Source organism: Suncus etruscus, chromosome 10, assembly GCF_024139225.1.
Source record: "Suncus etruscus isolate mSunEtr1 chromosome 10, mSunEtr1.pri.cur, whole genome shotgun sequence".
Classification (NCBI taxonomy): Eukaryota; Metazoa; Chordata; class Mammalia; order Eulipotyphla; family Soricidae; genus Suncus; species Suncus etruscus.
The window spans coordinates 60,379,846-60,394,164 of record NC_064857.1 but is presented as its reverse complement, the minus strand read 5'-3'; the positions used below and the strand labels follow the sequence as shown (position 1 = coordinate 60,394,164).

The window sequence follows — 14,319 nt, the reverse complement described above, 5'->3', positions numbered from 1 at the left end:
CAAGAGTGATTTCTGAGCAGAGCTTGGAATCGGGGCTGGAGAGATAGTATAGTGGTAGGGCATTTGCCTTGAACGCAGCCAACCCAGGACAAACCCAGGTTCAATTCCCAGCATCCCATATGATCCCCCAAGCTTGCCAGGAGTGATTGCTAAGCGCAGAGCCAGAAGTAACCCATGAGTGTGGCCGGCTGTGGCCCATAAACTAAAAAGAAAAAAAAAAAAAAGAGCTAGGCATAAACCCATGAGTGCGGAGGGTATGGCTCGTACATCAATAATAAATAAATACATAAATAAATAATTATAAAAAATAAAATATTTATTAAAGCATCTCTAAAGCTGCATAAAACCCAATGCTTCTGCACCCCATTTGCTTGTGCCATGGTTTTGTCAACATAACAGACAATGGTCTTCTTTAAATCAAAGTAAAAATTATCATTTGCAATTAAAAAAAAACAACAGGATCAGAAATATGTTAAAAATGCTACTAGTAGGCCCAGCATCCCATATGGTCCCCTGAGCCTACCAGGAGTAATTTCTGAATGCTGAGCCAGGAGTAACCCCTGAGCATCATCAGGTGTGGCCTCCAAACCAAAACCAAACATAAACAAACAAAAATATAGGCTACCAGAGACATAAAGGAAGAAACCTCTAGTAAACTGTGGGCATTCTGGGATGCAAGGATTAAGGATCGCCCACTCCACCCACTCCAGGGACCAGAAGTGCATACTCATGGGCCTGTGTCTCGGCGCTCAGGTGCTGCAGCAGACCCTCACTGCCATGGTACCATGCCAGGTTCCAGGCTATTCTCAGCATGGCCGAGACAGGCTTCAGGGCCAAGCAGTCGGCAGATAAGGGCAGCACAATGGCGTAGGGGCTCACGGCGTGATGGCCCAGCACACGGATGGGCAGGTGAAACCTGAAAAAAGATGCGACAGTCACGACTCGCCTCTCCCTATGCTGCTCAGAATGAGCCAAAGACAAGAGGGCGCCCCAGGCCCCATGATCTACAGCCCCACAGAGTGTGTAATACCTGTCTGAAGGGGCCCAGCAATCTCTCATTCCACCCTTGAAGAGTCCCCTAAAGCCTCAATTCAGTCCCTCCCAGAGAAGTAGACAATGTATTGTTGGATTACACCTTGTTTCACCCAAAACAAAGATCATCCCTGGTTCCTTTGTATCTATTTGTTTACAGCTTGGTTTTACCCAAAATATTGTCTTACATGTAAACTTGGGTGGGGCTGGCTCAGGATAGCCTGAGCTATCTATCTGTCCTTACTCTGTCCTTACTGCCCACCAGAGGGTGGTCTCTGGACTCAAAATTTCTGGCAGGCAGCTCACTCTTCAGTACAAGGTAGAAAATTGCCAGACATATTTCTCCCTCAGCCTGGTCTAAATTATTTTGTGTGGTGACTCTGCTTCACTCCGTTCACCTAGGATAGGAAATATGGTGTGTGGGGTAATTTTACAATCTATCTGCTTATAACAAATACAGAAAATAGCTTCCCTTTCATTTTATTTAAGGTATCCAGGATATGTGGGTAAATCCATGCTAGACTAAACAGTTATGTGGAGAATCAGAGCTAGCCCGGAGCCCTGTGTTAGCTGGGATGTCAGTCTAGGCCAAGGCACCCTGAGTTCTAGCAGGGTTCCCCTAAAGCCGGCAATGTATCCCTGAAAAAATGAGAGACCATCTGGGCTGGATCCCGATGAGTCCACCCTGACACAGGTGGGCAGAGTTAGAAGCAACAACAACCCAGAACAGACACTATTTGCTCTCAGAAAAATCAAAGAACAAACACATTTACCTTCGAAACACAGACACAGGTAAGCTGAAGGGCGGTGTGGTGGCAGTGGTGGGGGATGGACCCATGGACCTATGGGTGAGAGAAACATACGGCCTCAGCCCATGCACTGAGCTGTCCAGCTAAGATGCCAATAAGGGTGGAGACTGGTTCCTTCAGAGAAAAATCTCAAATTAATCTCTCTCTTCTCTCTCTCTCCCCCCCTCCTTCCTTCTTTCCCTCTGTTTCACCTGGGATAAAATCTCTCCTCTCTCCCTCTCCTTCTCTTGCTGTGTGTGTTTCACCTGGAATCTTTCTCTCTCTCTCTCCTCCCATCCTCCTCCCCCTCCTCCGTTTTATCCCTGGGATCAAACAGTTTAGTGGAGCCCATAACTGCGACCACTGGCTGGTCTCAGACATTCAGGTGGTGACAATGTCAACTATTCTCAACAAAAGCAACAAGGGAAAAATCGTGTAGAATTAAAACAGCATGAAACAATTTTTAAAGAGCTTCCATCGATTAGTACCGGTACGACACACTTGTAACCAGCTGGACCAGCTTGTGCAAAGCAAACTTGGCTTTTCTCTGGGAAAGGACATGCAGTGACCAACTCACAGCACCTCAGTGCTGCGTGGGGGGGAGGGGGTGACTGTGGTAGCTGCTTCTGCTCTTCTGCTCAAGGCTCAAGGTTATCAGTTATTATCCTGTGCATCTGCTCTATGACTTTTATTTTATTATTAAGGAAAAACACACATCCACAAAATTGAGAGTATGAACCAAAACACAACATATTAATGACAAGCTATTTTTAAATTTTATACTTGGTCATATTCAAATATAAGTCTTCAAGGCAATTTTTTAAAATCAATTATTTTAAAATTAATTAAAAATGATTAAAATCAATGTTTATAAAATCAATTATTTTAAAAAATCAAATTTTAAACACTGCTTATACAAAACAAAATCAGTTATATGCACCAAGGAAGCATAAGCCTGGTAAGTCAGAAATTCAATGCATGGATGCGAATATTGCAGTAAAAACCTCAGGTAAATAAATCACCAAGGCTCAGAAACTTCGAAGGTTTCACAGCTTACCACGTGTCCATTCTTGAGACTTCATCAAACAACAGAAGGCAAAACACTGCTCCCACCTCAGTCACAACCGTCCCATCCTCATGAAAAATCAAGGACACTGTGAGAGAAAAAGCAGCATCAATAATTAAAGTGCATACTTTTAGGAAGAAAGAACTTCAAAAAATGAAGGTGGCTTAATAGGACGAAGCAGTATTCTAGGACTGGGCTGGCCCCACTCACTTTTCATCAGCTGGGGTGCTTCTAAGACTCAGACCCTGCTGGTTCCAGGGCCAGGCCTGCAGAACCACTCATGGGCTATTTCGGTGTGTTGTTTTTGTTTTGGGGCTGAACCTGGTGTTGCTCACGTCTTACTCCTGGCTTTGCACTCAAGGATCACTCCTAACAGAGCTTGTAGACACCCTATGGGATGCTGGGATAGAACCTGGGTCAGCCTTGTGCAAAGCTAGTGCCCTGCCGCTGGATAATCGCTCTGCTCACAAGCTATTGTTAGGTCATTCGGCAGAGACGCAAACAGATCCAGCTTCTGGAAAGTTCTTACCAAGTCTTTTGACTTGAGCTACCATGTGCTCATGCCCAGTGCTCCTTCTCTTATGGTTTTTGCCCTTTCAATAAAATAGAACCAGATGTCTGGCTCTGACTTGAATTGAGAAGTTTGGGTTTAGCTGGTGATGTTCAGTCTTAGGGACGTGTTTATTGCAAAAAAAGAAAATGATGGAAAAGAAAAGCACTGTGACCTCAGAACTATAAGACTAGCACCAGCACTTATGACTTTAGTAGAAGCCCGGTCCAGTTCTTCCCTGCTCACCCTCTGTTTCTACCTCTGTAAAAGTCCCAGTGCGTCCCTATCCAGAGGCCTGAAAGTGGTGGAATCCAACCACATAGGCACAATGGCTCTTCCAGTCAGGGACGAACAGGGACTTAAATCCAGAGAAGTAGCACCATGAAATCAGTTTGGGAAAAGGAGCTGTTTTCTTTTTTCTTTTTTTGCACTCAGGGGTTACTCCTGGGTCTATGCTCAGAAATCACTCCTGGCAGGGTCGGAGGACCATATGAGATGCAGGATTTGAACCACTGTCCTTCTGCATGCAAGACAAACGCCCTAACTCCATATTATCTCTCCGGCCCCAAGGAACTGTTTTCTAAGCATATGAAAGGAGAAAACATCATGATGTGACTGTGTAATTAAAATTGGAAGGCAGAGGCCAGAGCAATAGCACAGCGAGTAGGACGTTTGCCTGGCAAGTGGCCAACCCAGGTTCAATATCCAGCATCCCATGTAGTTCCCCAAGACTGCTATGAGTGATCCATTCCTGAGCACAGAGTCAGGAGTGATCCATGTGCAACACCAGGTGTGGCCCCAAAACAGAAAAAAAAAAAAAAAAAAAAGAACTGAAAATTAGAAAAAAATATAAGACAGTCAAAGGAAAAGAAATAAATCCACGAGAGATAAAAAAGACATTTATTAGCAATATCACAATACTTCCAAAGACATAGGACATTACTACAGAAAAAAAAAAAAAACAGAAACCACAGCAATATAATAATACGTAATAGAATATAGAAAAATATCCTTAGATCTCAATTTTAAACTGTATCAAAAAAAATCAACTCTACATAAAGATCTAAATTTCTTTTTTTTTTTTCTATTTTTTGGTTTATGGACTACAACCGGTGACGCTCAGGGTTACTCCTAGCTATGCACTCAGAAATCACTCCTGGCTAGGGAGACCATATGGTATGCTGGGGACTGAATCCAGGCAGCTGTGTGTGAGGTAAATGCCCTACTGCTGTGCTATTGCTCTGCCCCCAACATCTAAATGTTTTTTAATATCTTTATTTAAACACCTTGATTACAAACATGATTGTGGTTGGGTTTCAGTCATGTAAAGAACACCCCCTCTTCATCAGTGCAACATTCCCATCACCAATGTCCCAAATCTCCCTCCTCCCAACATCTAAATTTCTTAACAACACTGTATTTTAACGAAAAGTATGAAAAAGTATACTTGAAACTTGAATTTGGAACAATTAAAGAAAAGGCCCTCCTTTTAGAGAGCAATGAAAAGTCCATAACAAAAACATAGTTGCTCTTAACAGAAAAGCTTTGCATAGCGAGGTTATAGTGTGTGTGTGTGTGTGTGTGTGTGTGTGTCTGTGTGTGTCTGTGTGTGTGTCTGTGTCTGAGTATATGTATATATATATATATATATATATATATATATATATATATATATATATATATATATCAGGAAAAAAAGGGATAGAAAAGTTGGGTGAGATTTCTACATAAAATCAGACACACGTTCATTTACCTAAGTCCATTCTGAATTGATAGAAATAAAATCAAACAACTGAACACAAGAGAAAAATAAGCTTGTGGTAGCATTATAAAAAAAAATCAACGTAACATTAATACCAGATAACTGTGGTAAAAAAAACTTTTTAAAAGCAAACAGGGGATAAAAATAATTGCAAACAGGGACTGGAGTGATAGCACAGCAGTAGGGTGTTTACCTTGCATGCAGCCACCCTGGGATGAACCTAGGTTTGATTCCCGGCATCCCATATAGTCCCCAGAGCCACCTAAGTGTATTTCTGAGGAGTTCATGACTGTAGAAGAGACATGCTTGGGGCTCACTGGATGGCCAGGCCTGGGGGGCTCTTACTCACCACGGAGCAGCAGCGTCAGGAGCAGCGGCTGCTGGGCGAGGGAGGTGCGCACGGCCGCATCGGCACACAGGAGCTTCCTCAGGAGCACCAGGCTGGGCTGCACCAAGGCCTCCATCACCTGCGAAGTGAGAGGGTCAGCCCTGCAGCAGGCAGAGCCTCAGTACCAGCAGGCTCGGTACCAGCAGGCTCAGCCACAGGCTCGGCTTTCGCGCCCAAAGGATGTGAGGAAAATGCGCATGGATATGAGGATTGCTTTATGCTACAAGAATAAAATGAGGGGCCCAAGTGAAAGCACAACAGGGAGGGCAGACAGGTTTGATATCTGGCATCCCATAGGGTCCACCAAGCACTGCCAGGAATTTCTGAATGCAGTCAGGAGTAACCCCTGAGAACCGCTGAGTGTATCCCCTCCCCCCCCAAATATCCTTGTGTATATTTTGTTTGTTTATGAGCCACACCTAGCAGTGCTCAGGAGTTACTCCTGGCTCTGCACTTAGGAATCATTTCTGGCAATACTCGGGATGCCAAGGATCAAACCCAGGTTGGCTGTATGCAAGGCAAATGCCCTCCCCGCTGTGCTCTGGCTAGGGCCTATCCTTGTGTATCTTTGTTAGATATCTTAGACAAATTCTAAGATTTGTTTCCCTTTTATAGACCTTAAAATTTTTTAAGAGGCCAGAGCTATATAACACAGCACAGGGAGTTTGACTTAAATGTGGCTGGCCTGGGTTCAATCTTCAGCATCCCGTATGTTCCCCCAAGCACTACCAGAAATGACCCCTGAATGCAGAGCCATTCCCTTAAAAAAAAAAAATCCTTTGTATTTTTATTATATATCTAAAGACAAATTCCAAAATTCATTGCCTTTGATATAGATCTTACCTAAAAAATTTTTTGTTTGTTTGTTTGGTTTTGAGCCATACCCAGTGGTGCTCAGGGATTTCTGACTCTTCGCTCAGAAATCAACCCTGGCAGGCTCATGGGACCATGTGGATGCCAGGAATCGAACTCAGGTCAGTTGCATGCAAAGCAAATACCGAAGTGCTGTGCTACTGCTCCAGACCCCCAAAAAACTATATTTAAATGAATAAGATTTGTCCAAATCACATCTCTCCAAATGGAGAAATGCTCTTCTTGGCTACAAGATGGGAGAGTCAGAGCCAGAAGGTAAACACTGTCCCAACAACGACAATCTACCAGGGGTCCTCAAACTTTTTAAATGGGGCCAGTTCACTGTCCTTCAGACTGTTGGAGGGCCAGATTATAGTAAAAACAAAAATTATAAACAAATTTCTATGCACACTGCATATATCTTATTTAGAAGTGAAGAAACAAAATGGGAATAAATACAGTATGTGGCCCGCGGGCCGTAGTTTGAAGACCCCTGATACCCTTGACAACAAATTAGCCTCACCTGGCCATCCTGACACACACATTTATTCAAATACTCAATTATCTTGTCGATTAAGCATAACTTTTTCACCATGCCATGCATGTTAATATCTGTGGGCAAAAAGAAAAAAGAAACACCAATTAAATCTATAGCTTCTTAAACACAATATAGATATAGATTCAAATATATACACACATAGATATCAGTATATAGATAGATACACAATTTCCCAACCATCAGAGGATAAACCGCTTCTATCACACAAAAGGAACTGTTTTAAACTAACCAGAATAGTCGAAAGCCAATGGGAAAGCCATGTGAAATTTGCTCATTATTCTTAAAGAAAATACATAAGATTGGGATCAGTGCAATAGTGCAGGAGGTAGGGCATGCAGCCAACCTGGGGTTGATCCCCAACATCCCAGCATCCCATAGGGGTCCTCTGAGCCTTCCAGAGCCAGGAGTAATTTCTGAGCACAGAGCCAGGAATCACCTAAGTGCCACCAAATGTGGCCCAAAAATATAAAAAGAAAAAAGAAAAATACACAAGATCACTTGGATTTCTTCTACCCGGCCCCCACAAAAGTACTGTTTCATGGATTTCTTTAAGCAAGAGGGAACCACCTGGAGACATGACAAACCGGGAGAGTGAAACAGAAACATGAAATTCCCACCTAGCACACCACCAATGGAATATGATTTTATCAATGACCTTCTCTGTGTCAATGATTATCTCTAGCCTCTCTCAACCCACGGTGTGATGTCACTGCTGTGGACCCCAGAATATAACCAGGGGTACATCACAGTAAAAAAGGATGCAAATGAAGGAGGCTACAGCATAGGATTAGGGAGACAAACGGTAGGAAAAGTGGGAAGAAAAAGGAAAGTCGGAGTGGGGAGCAGGTGGAACAAGGTCTAGACCAGTGAGGAAACTGTTGTTTCTACAGAGCCAGTGGAGAAACATTCAGTTTCACTGGCTGCTCATCCTTTACTGACTCTGCCAACACTGACCCTGAGCCTCAAGAGGACAAGAGGGGACACGAAAGAGCAGAAGAGACTATAGCAGCAGTGTCTACCTCAGAGTTCAGTCCCCAGCACCTCTAAAATCAAACATCTGTATAAAAGACCTGGCTGGGCCAGCTGAGGGCAGTCGGCCAGCACTGGACACCAAACCAGCAAGGTGAAGGGCTGTCCACCTGCCCTCCCACCCTCCATCGATTGGCCCGTCAGATGTCACCTTGCATGATCACCGCCAACTGCTCCGCAGCCGACCTTCTCAGCACAAGGTCCACGTCGCTGGAGACAAAAATCTCGTAGACCCGCTCAACCGTCTCCAGCTGGGAATGCAGACCCGGAGGAGGAATTCAAGGGGCAAATGTTAGGCCTGTGCCGAAAGAGCAAGAGCTCAGAAGAATCCATCTCTGCCAGGAAACCGAGAAGCGGGCAGATGGGGCCAGAGAGACAGCATAGAGGTAAGGCACTTGCATTTCATACAGAAGGTTGGTAGTTCAAATCCCGGCATCCCATATGGTACCCTGAGCCTGCCAGGAGTGATTTCTGAGCATAGAGCCAGGAGTAACCCCTGCCAGGTGTGACCCAAAAACCAAAAAGAAAAAAAAAAAAAAAAAACAAATAAAAAAAAGAAGCGATCAGATGAGCAGTTCTGCACCCATGATGGTCCAAAGAACCAGCTCAGGGCGCAGAACCTGAGGAGCTGCCTTCTGGGAGAGCCAACTCAGCTGCAACAAGGGCTGGAGCATCAGTATGCAGGCAGCTTCTGGACCCTGCACTGGAGGGACCCTGGAACAACTCCAGAACAGTCGGGGAACACAGTCCCCTCTAAGCCCTGAGTACTGTGAGGGAGCAGGAAAACCCTTCAAGCCCTGAGCACTGCTAGAGAACAGAAAACACTGGATATATCCAAGCATTGTCAGGGAATACCATGCAAGCCTAGAGCACAGTCAAGGATCAGGGAGCACTATGCACATTCTGGAGCCCTCTCAGCGAGCACTCTAGAGCCCTGAACACTGTCAGGAAGCTGGGAGCACTGTGCCACCTTTGAGCAAGACAGTCAGAAGCAGCAGGACAGGACCCCCTTGTGGTAGGAGAGATCCCAGGTCTGGCTCTGCTGAAGAACACTCTGCTCTGTGGAAGCGAAAGACCCCTGGAACCACTCAGCACTGTCTATCTGGGCAAAGCCCAGGGCTGAGGGGCAACAGGCAATGCCTATGGCCTGGTCACAACTGTGGGGGGAGAGGGGGTTCAGTAGGCAGAAGCCAAAGAAAGTCGCCTTTGCAGGCCATACCCAGAAACCCAGACGGACGGTCCAGAGAATCTCCCACACTCCTGTCCCTCTCAGAATCAGAAGCTGAAAGCATCACAGAAACTTTGTTTGCTGGCAGGTGCGATTTTTATGCAGGAAGTATTCCAAAAGCTACCACATGTGTCTGTGATGCCCAACTTGAAGCCATCCCAGAATCTCTGGACCAGCCGGGCTGCTGTCTGTAATCAGGCTAAAACTAAGGGGCCAGGCACAGTGCAGGAGTGAAGGGGGCTGCCATGTACACAGCTGGCACCACCTAAGGTTGCCCTGAGCACTTTGGGGAGTGATCTCTTGAGCACAGAGTGAAGACTAAGCTCTCAGCACCGCCGGCCAGGACCCAAACCCTTTGTCCTCCCCAGGTCCCCCTACACAAAACAAAAGACCCACTGCAGATACTACTCAAATTACTTTCCAGCACACAGAGAAAGGACTTGTCAGCCCATGGGCTGACTGAGCAGTGGAGGCGAGATGCCCGGTCTATCTCCGGTCATCAGTACCTTGATCATCAGCTCCCGCCCCTCATCCAGTTGGAGCTCAATGGGGTTCTTCACCAGAAACAGATTAGTGGCTCTGGAGAGAATGCAGGCATTGATTGAAGGGCGCTTTCTCTCGGCCCCTTCTTCCGTGGCAAGATGAGCTGCTAGATGCTTCAGCGCTAGTAAACGAACCCTGGAAAGCAAGAGTGTTTCCGTCAATGTTCTGGGCACACAAACATCTACTAAAAAAAAAAAAAACCACAATCACAAACTAGGAGAGGCAGAACAATCATCACTGCTAGTTCTCTGGGCCAGAGACATCTGACTGATCCTAGTGGAGTACCTGGTTTATAGTCACGGCCATTCTTTCTGTGTTATGTATATAAAGCAAGGATCAGAAATAAAGAAGGGGCTGGAGCCTAAGTGATAGCACAGTGGTAGTGCATGCAGCTGACCCGGGATGGACCCGAGTTCCATTCCCGGCATCCCATATGGTCCCCGAGGCCTGCCAGGAGTGATTTCTGAATGCAGAGCCAAGAGTAACCACTGAGTGCTGCCGGGTGTGGCCCCAAAACAAAACAAGAAATATGGGGCTGGAGTGGTGGTGCAGTGGTAAGGCATTTGTCTTGCACACGTCTGACCTAGGACAGACCGAGGTTCAATCCCTCAGAGTTCCATATGGTCCCCTAAGCCAGGAGTGATTTCTGAGTGCACAGCCAAGAGTAAGCCCTGAGCGTCACCAAGTGTGGCCCAAAAATAAACAAAGAAAAGAAATAAAGGAGGGACAATAAAGTTAGGGAATGGCTCTCTGTGAGTGGACATCATGGTCACCTTCGGAAAGTGATTCTATAAATTAAATCTCAGTCCTGACTTCAAGGATAGGATAGGCTTCACTCTGAAAGTGAGAACAGGCTGCAAACAGAATCTACACCGAAGTTCCAGAAAGTAATTCAGTATAATCTACAGTGTGAGGTCAAAATGGAATATAATACGTCTTCAGGGCCGAAGCAAGAGAACAGCGGGGAGGGCATCTGCCTTACACATGGCTGACCCTGCATGAACTCGCGTTCAATCCCCAGCATCAGGTCCTCTGAACCTTCCGGGAGCAATTTCTGAGCACAGAGCCAGGAGGAACTCCTGGGTGCTGCTGGGTGTGGCAAACAAAGAAACAAACAAACAAACAGAACAGCTTGGAGGGCATTTGCTTTGCACAGTTTGCCTTGCATGTGGCCAACCCAGGTTCAATCCTCAACATCCCAACTGGTTCCCTGAGCACTGTCAGGTGTGATTCCTGAGCACAGAGCCAGGAGTAACCCCTGAGCATCACTGGTGGACCTTCCCCACCCCCCCCAGGAAAAAAACCACAAAAAATAAACAAATAAACCTGATAAAGCCAAGGGGCTTCTGTCTGCCCACCTAGTCTCGAACCCACTCCCCTTAGCCCCCACCCCGGCAGTGTCACACTTACTGTGACTTCTTCACCAACAGGAGCCGCAGGATGAACTGGAGCCAGATGGTGGGGGGGAGGGCGCCTGCTCCCCCATCCGAGGTCCCCTTGCTGAGGAGGAGAATACAGCTGCCCAGAGGGTCCTCGGGGTCGGCATAGCCCTAAGAGGGTTCAGCGGGGAAAAAGTTGCAACAGGTGCCTAGGCCCATTTCCAGACCCTACGAGATGGAACTGGACAGGCCTTCCAGAAGCTCATAAGTCCCCTCCAGCTCAATGGTTAGAATCACTCTTCAAGACAACAGACAGGCAGGATGTGCTGGTCATTGTTGAGGTCTCAGGGAAACATAAAAGACCAGGAGATGGCGTCTTACGCCAGTGAAAAGAGCAGGTTATACATATTTACAAAAGCAACTCCAAGGGGCCATGGCAACTGGGGCATTTGTAGACTGAGGTTTGATCCTAGGGTCCCTAAAATCCTGTCTGGAGTGATGCCTGAGCACAGAATATGCCAGGAATAAGTCCTGAGCTCCGCTGGGTGTGGCCCCAAAACAAACAAACAAAACAAGTCCAATGTACTATTAAAAGCATATTAATGGGGCTGGAGAGATAGCATGGAGGTAGGGCATTTGCCTTGCATGCACAAGGACAGTGGTTTGAATCCCGGCATCCCATAGGGTCCCCTGAGCCTGGCAGGAGCAATTTCTGAGTGTAGAGCCAGGAGTATCCTTTGAGCGCTGCCAGTTGTGACCAAAAATCAAACACCAAGAAAAAAAAGCACATTAACAACAACAACAACAACAACAAAAACCCACTAAAAAGGGGTAGAGGCTCTGGTCAAAAGGGACACTCATCCCCTCATTCACCACTAGAGGGAAAGTCACCTGGGCCAGACTATCTGGAGTCTTCTCAGAAAATTCCCAAGAAAAATCTTTTTTTTTTTTATTTTTTTTTTTTGGTTTTTGGGGCACACCCATTTGACGCTCAAGGGTTATCCTGGCTATGCGCTCAGAAATCACCCCTGACTTGGGGGGACGATATGGGACACCGGGGGATCAAACTTCGGTCCATCCTACGCTAGTGCTTGCAAGGCAGACACCTTACCTCTAGCGCCACCTTCCCAGCCCTAAGAAAAATCTTATGTCCAAGAGATTCCACTCCCTGATGTAGTAGAAGCCTCATGCCCCATGGGCATGGGTCTGGAAGAGAAACTGACACTGGAAACAATCCACACAGGTCAGGGAGATAAAATAGGTTCAAGAACTTCCACCACAAGCACTTTGCCAGCAGGCAGAGGGTACCAGCAGGCAGAAGGTACCAGCAGGCATAGGCTAACTGTGGGGCTGAAACCAGAAGTCTCTCTGACCTGAGGTTTTTACTGGGAAGAAAAGGACCAACCCCAACCTAAAGGAAAATTAAAACTTAAGGGCCGGAGCTACAGCACAGCATGGAGGGCATGTACCTTGCAAATGGCCGACCTGGGTTCAATCCCCAGCATCCCACCATCCCGAGCCTGCCTGAAGTGATGGAGTACAGAGCCAGGAGTAACCCCTGAGTGTCACTGGGTGTGGCCACAAAACAAAACAAAGCAAAGCAAAACTAAATAAAATAAGAAACTTTTCAAAATAACTTTTCAAGTAATATTGGTGAACATCAGGACTGCCAACACTGGCTAATTTGCTTTCTGTCTGGCTGAAGATACCCCCAGAAGCTGGAGCTAGACACACACACACACACACACACACACACACACACACACACACACACACACACACACACACACAGGACTGCCAACACTGGCTAATTTGCTTTCTGTCTGGCTGAAGATACCCCCAGAAGCTGGAGCTAGACACACAAACACACACACACACACACACACACACACACACACACACAGAAGCAAGTATGAATAGGAACCAATCCAGAGGTACTTCCCGCCCATAAGGGACAAGCATTAATAGAGAGGAATTATCCTGTGTAAAGGAAACCTCAGGCTTCAAAACTAGGACCTGGAGACACATGGGTCTAGAAACAAACACAGATGTAGGAAATAATCCACACAGTGAAAGCGGGCAAGAAAGAGTTCAGGAATTTCAACACTCAAGCCAAGAATCCCAACACAAAACTAGCCTTCTGCTCCTAAGAAGAAAAGCAATTTCACAGAGAAAGACTGAAGAATGAATGCATTGCCTTCTTGAAACCTGGGTTTCTCTTAGCAAGAAACAGACCACCCCAAGGTGGAGAAGGAATAACTAAGTAGAGAGAGACCCAGTAATCCCAATCACCAGATCAGACCCTAAGGTGGACCCAGTAATCCAACAATCCTGAATAATATCCAGTTACTCCAACAGCCTGGCATCTGTCTCAAGAAAATTTAAAAAAATTTAAAAACCATGAGGGAGATTTGGGACATTGGTGATGAGAATGTTGCACTGGTGATGGGTGGTGGTGTTTACATGACTAAAACCCAAACACAATCATGTATGTAATAAGTTGTTTAAATAAAAAAATTAAAAAATAAACAAACCATGAACCTTTTTCAGACCTATATACATCTGTGATCAGTGCACTGCCAAGTACAAAAGTTAGGTATAAAAACCACACAAATGCCTGAGACAGATGAGTGGAGAGAAACTGGTTGGGACACACTGTCCTATTACTCAGCTAGAAGGAAAGATGAAATCTTGTCTTTGGGGAGCTGGAGTGATACTAGAGTAGATAAGGCAGTTGCTTTTTACACAGTCAGCCCAGGTTCAATTCCCGGGCCCCCATGTGGTACCCTGAGCACAGTCAAGAATGAGTCCTGAGCAGTGCTGAGTGTGTCCAAAATCTAAAAAAACAAACAAACAAACAACAAAGCTTGCCTTTGCTACAAAGTACATGAGGTTTAAAAGGTGTCATGTTGGTGTTTGCTTTGCATACAGCAGACCACGTCCAATCCCCCAGAGGATGAGCCTGCCAGGGGTGATTTCTGAATACAGAGTCTGAGTAAGCCATGAAAATGGTCAGATGTGGGCCCCCGAAATTATATATATAACAAATATATGTATATGTCAAGAATAGTAAGTGTCCTAGGAAGCATGCTTTTTCACTCAGCTGATTTCACTCATGGATGGTACAGAGGAAACAAACAAAG

General features: G+C 45.8%; 1 protein-coding gene across 1 annotated transcript in view; it reads right to left on the bottom strand.

Moving 5' to 3' along the window:
* RTTN (rotatin) overlaps positions 1-14,319 on the bottom strand; it is a 117,646-nt gene that overhangs the window by 66,361 nt on the left and 36,966 nt on the right. The window contains exons 16-23 of the mRNA XM_049781666.1: positions 11,208-11,347; positions 9,761-9,932; positions 8,178-8,277; positions 6,962-7,050; positions 5,548-5,665; positions 2,878-2,974; positions 1,806-1,874; positions 728-916 (exon numbers count right to left, since the gene is read on the bottom strand). Of these exons, the coding sequence (XP_049637623.1) occupies positions 728-916; positions 1,806-1,874; positions 2,878-2,974; positions 5,548-5,665; positions 6,962-7,050; positions 8,178-8,277; positions 9,761-9,932; positions 11,208-11,347 (974 nt within the window). The remainder of the gene's footprint in view (positions 1-727; positions 917-1,805; positions 1,875-2,877; positions 2,975-5,547; positions 5,666-6,961; positions 7,051-8,177; positions 8,278-9,760; positions 9,933-11,207; positions 11,348-14,319) is intronic.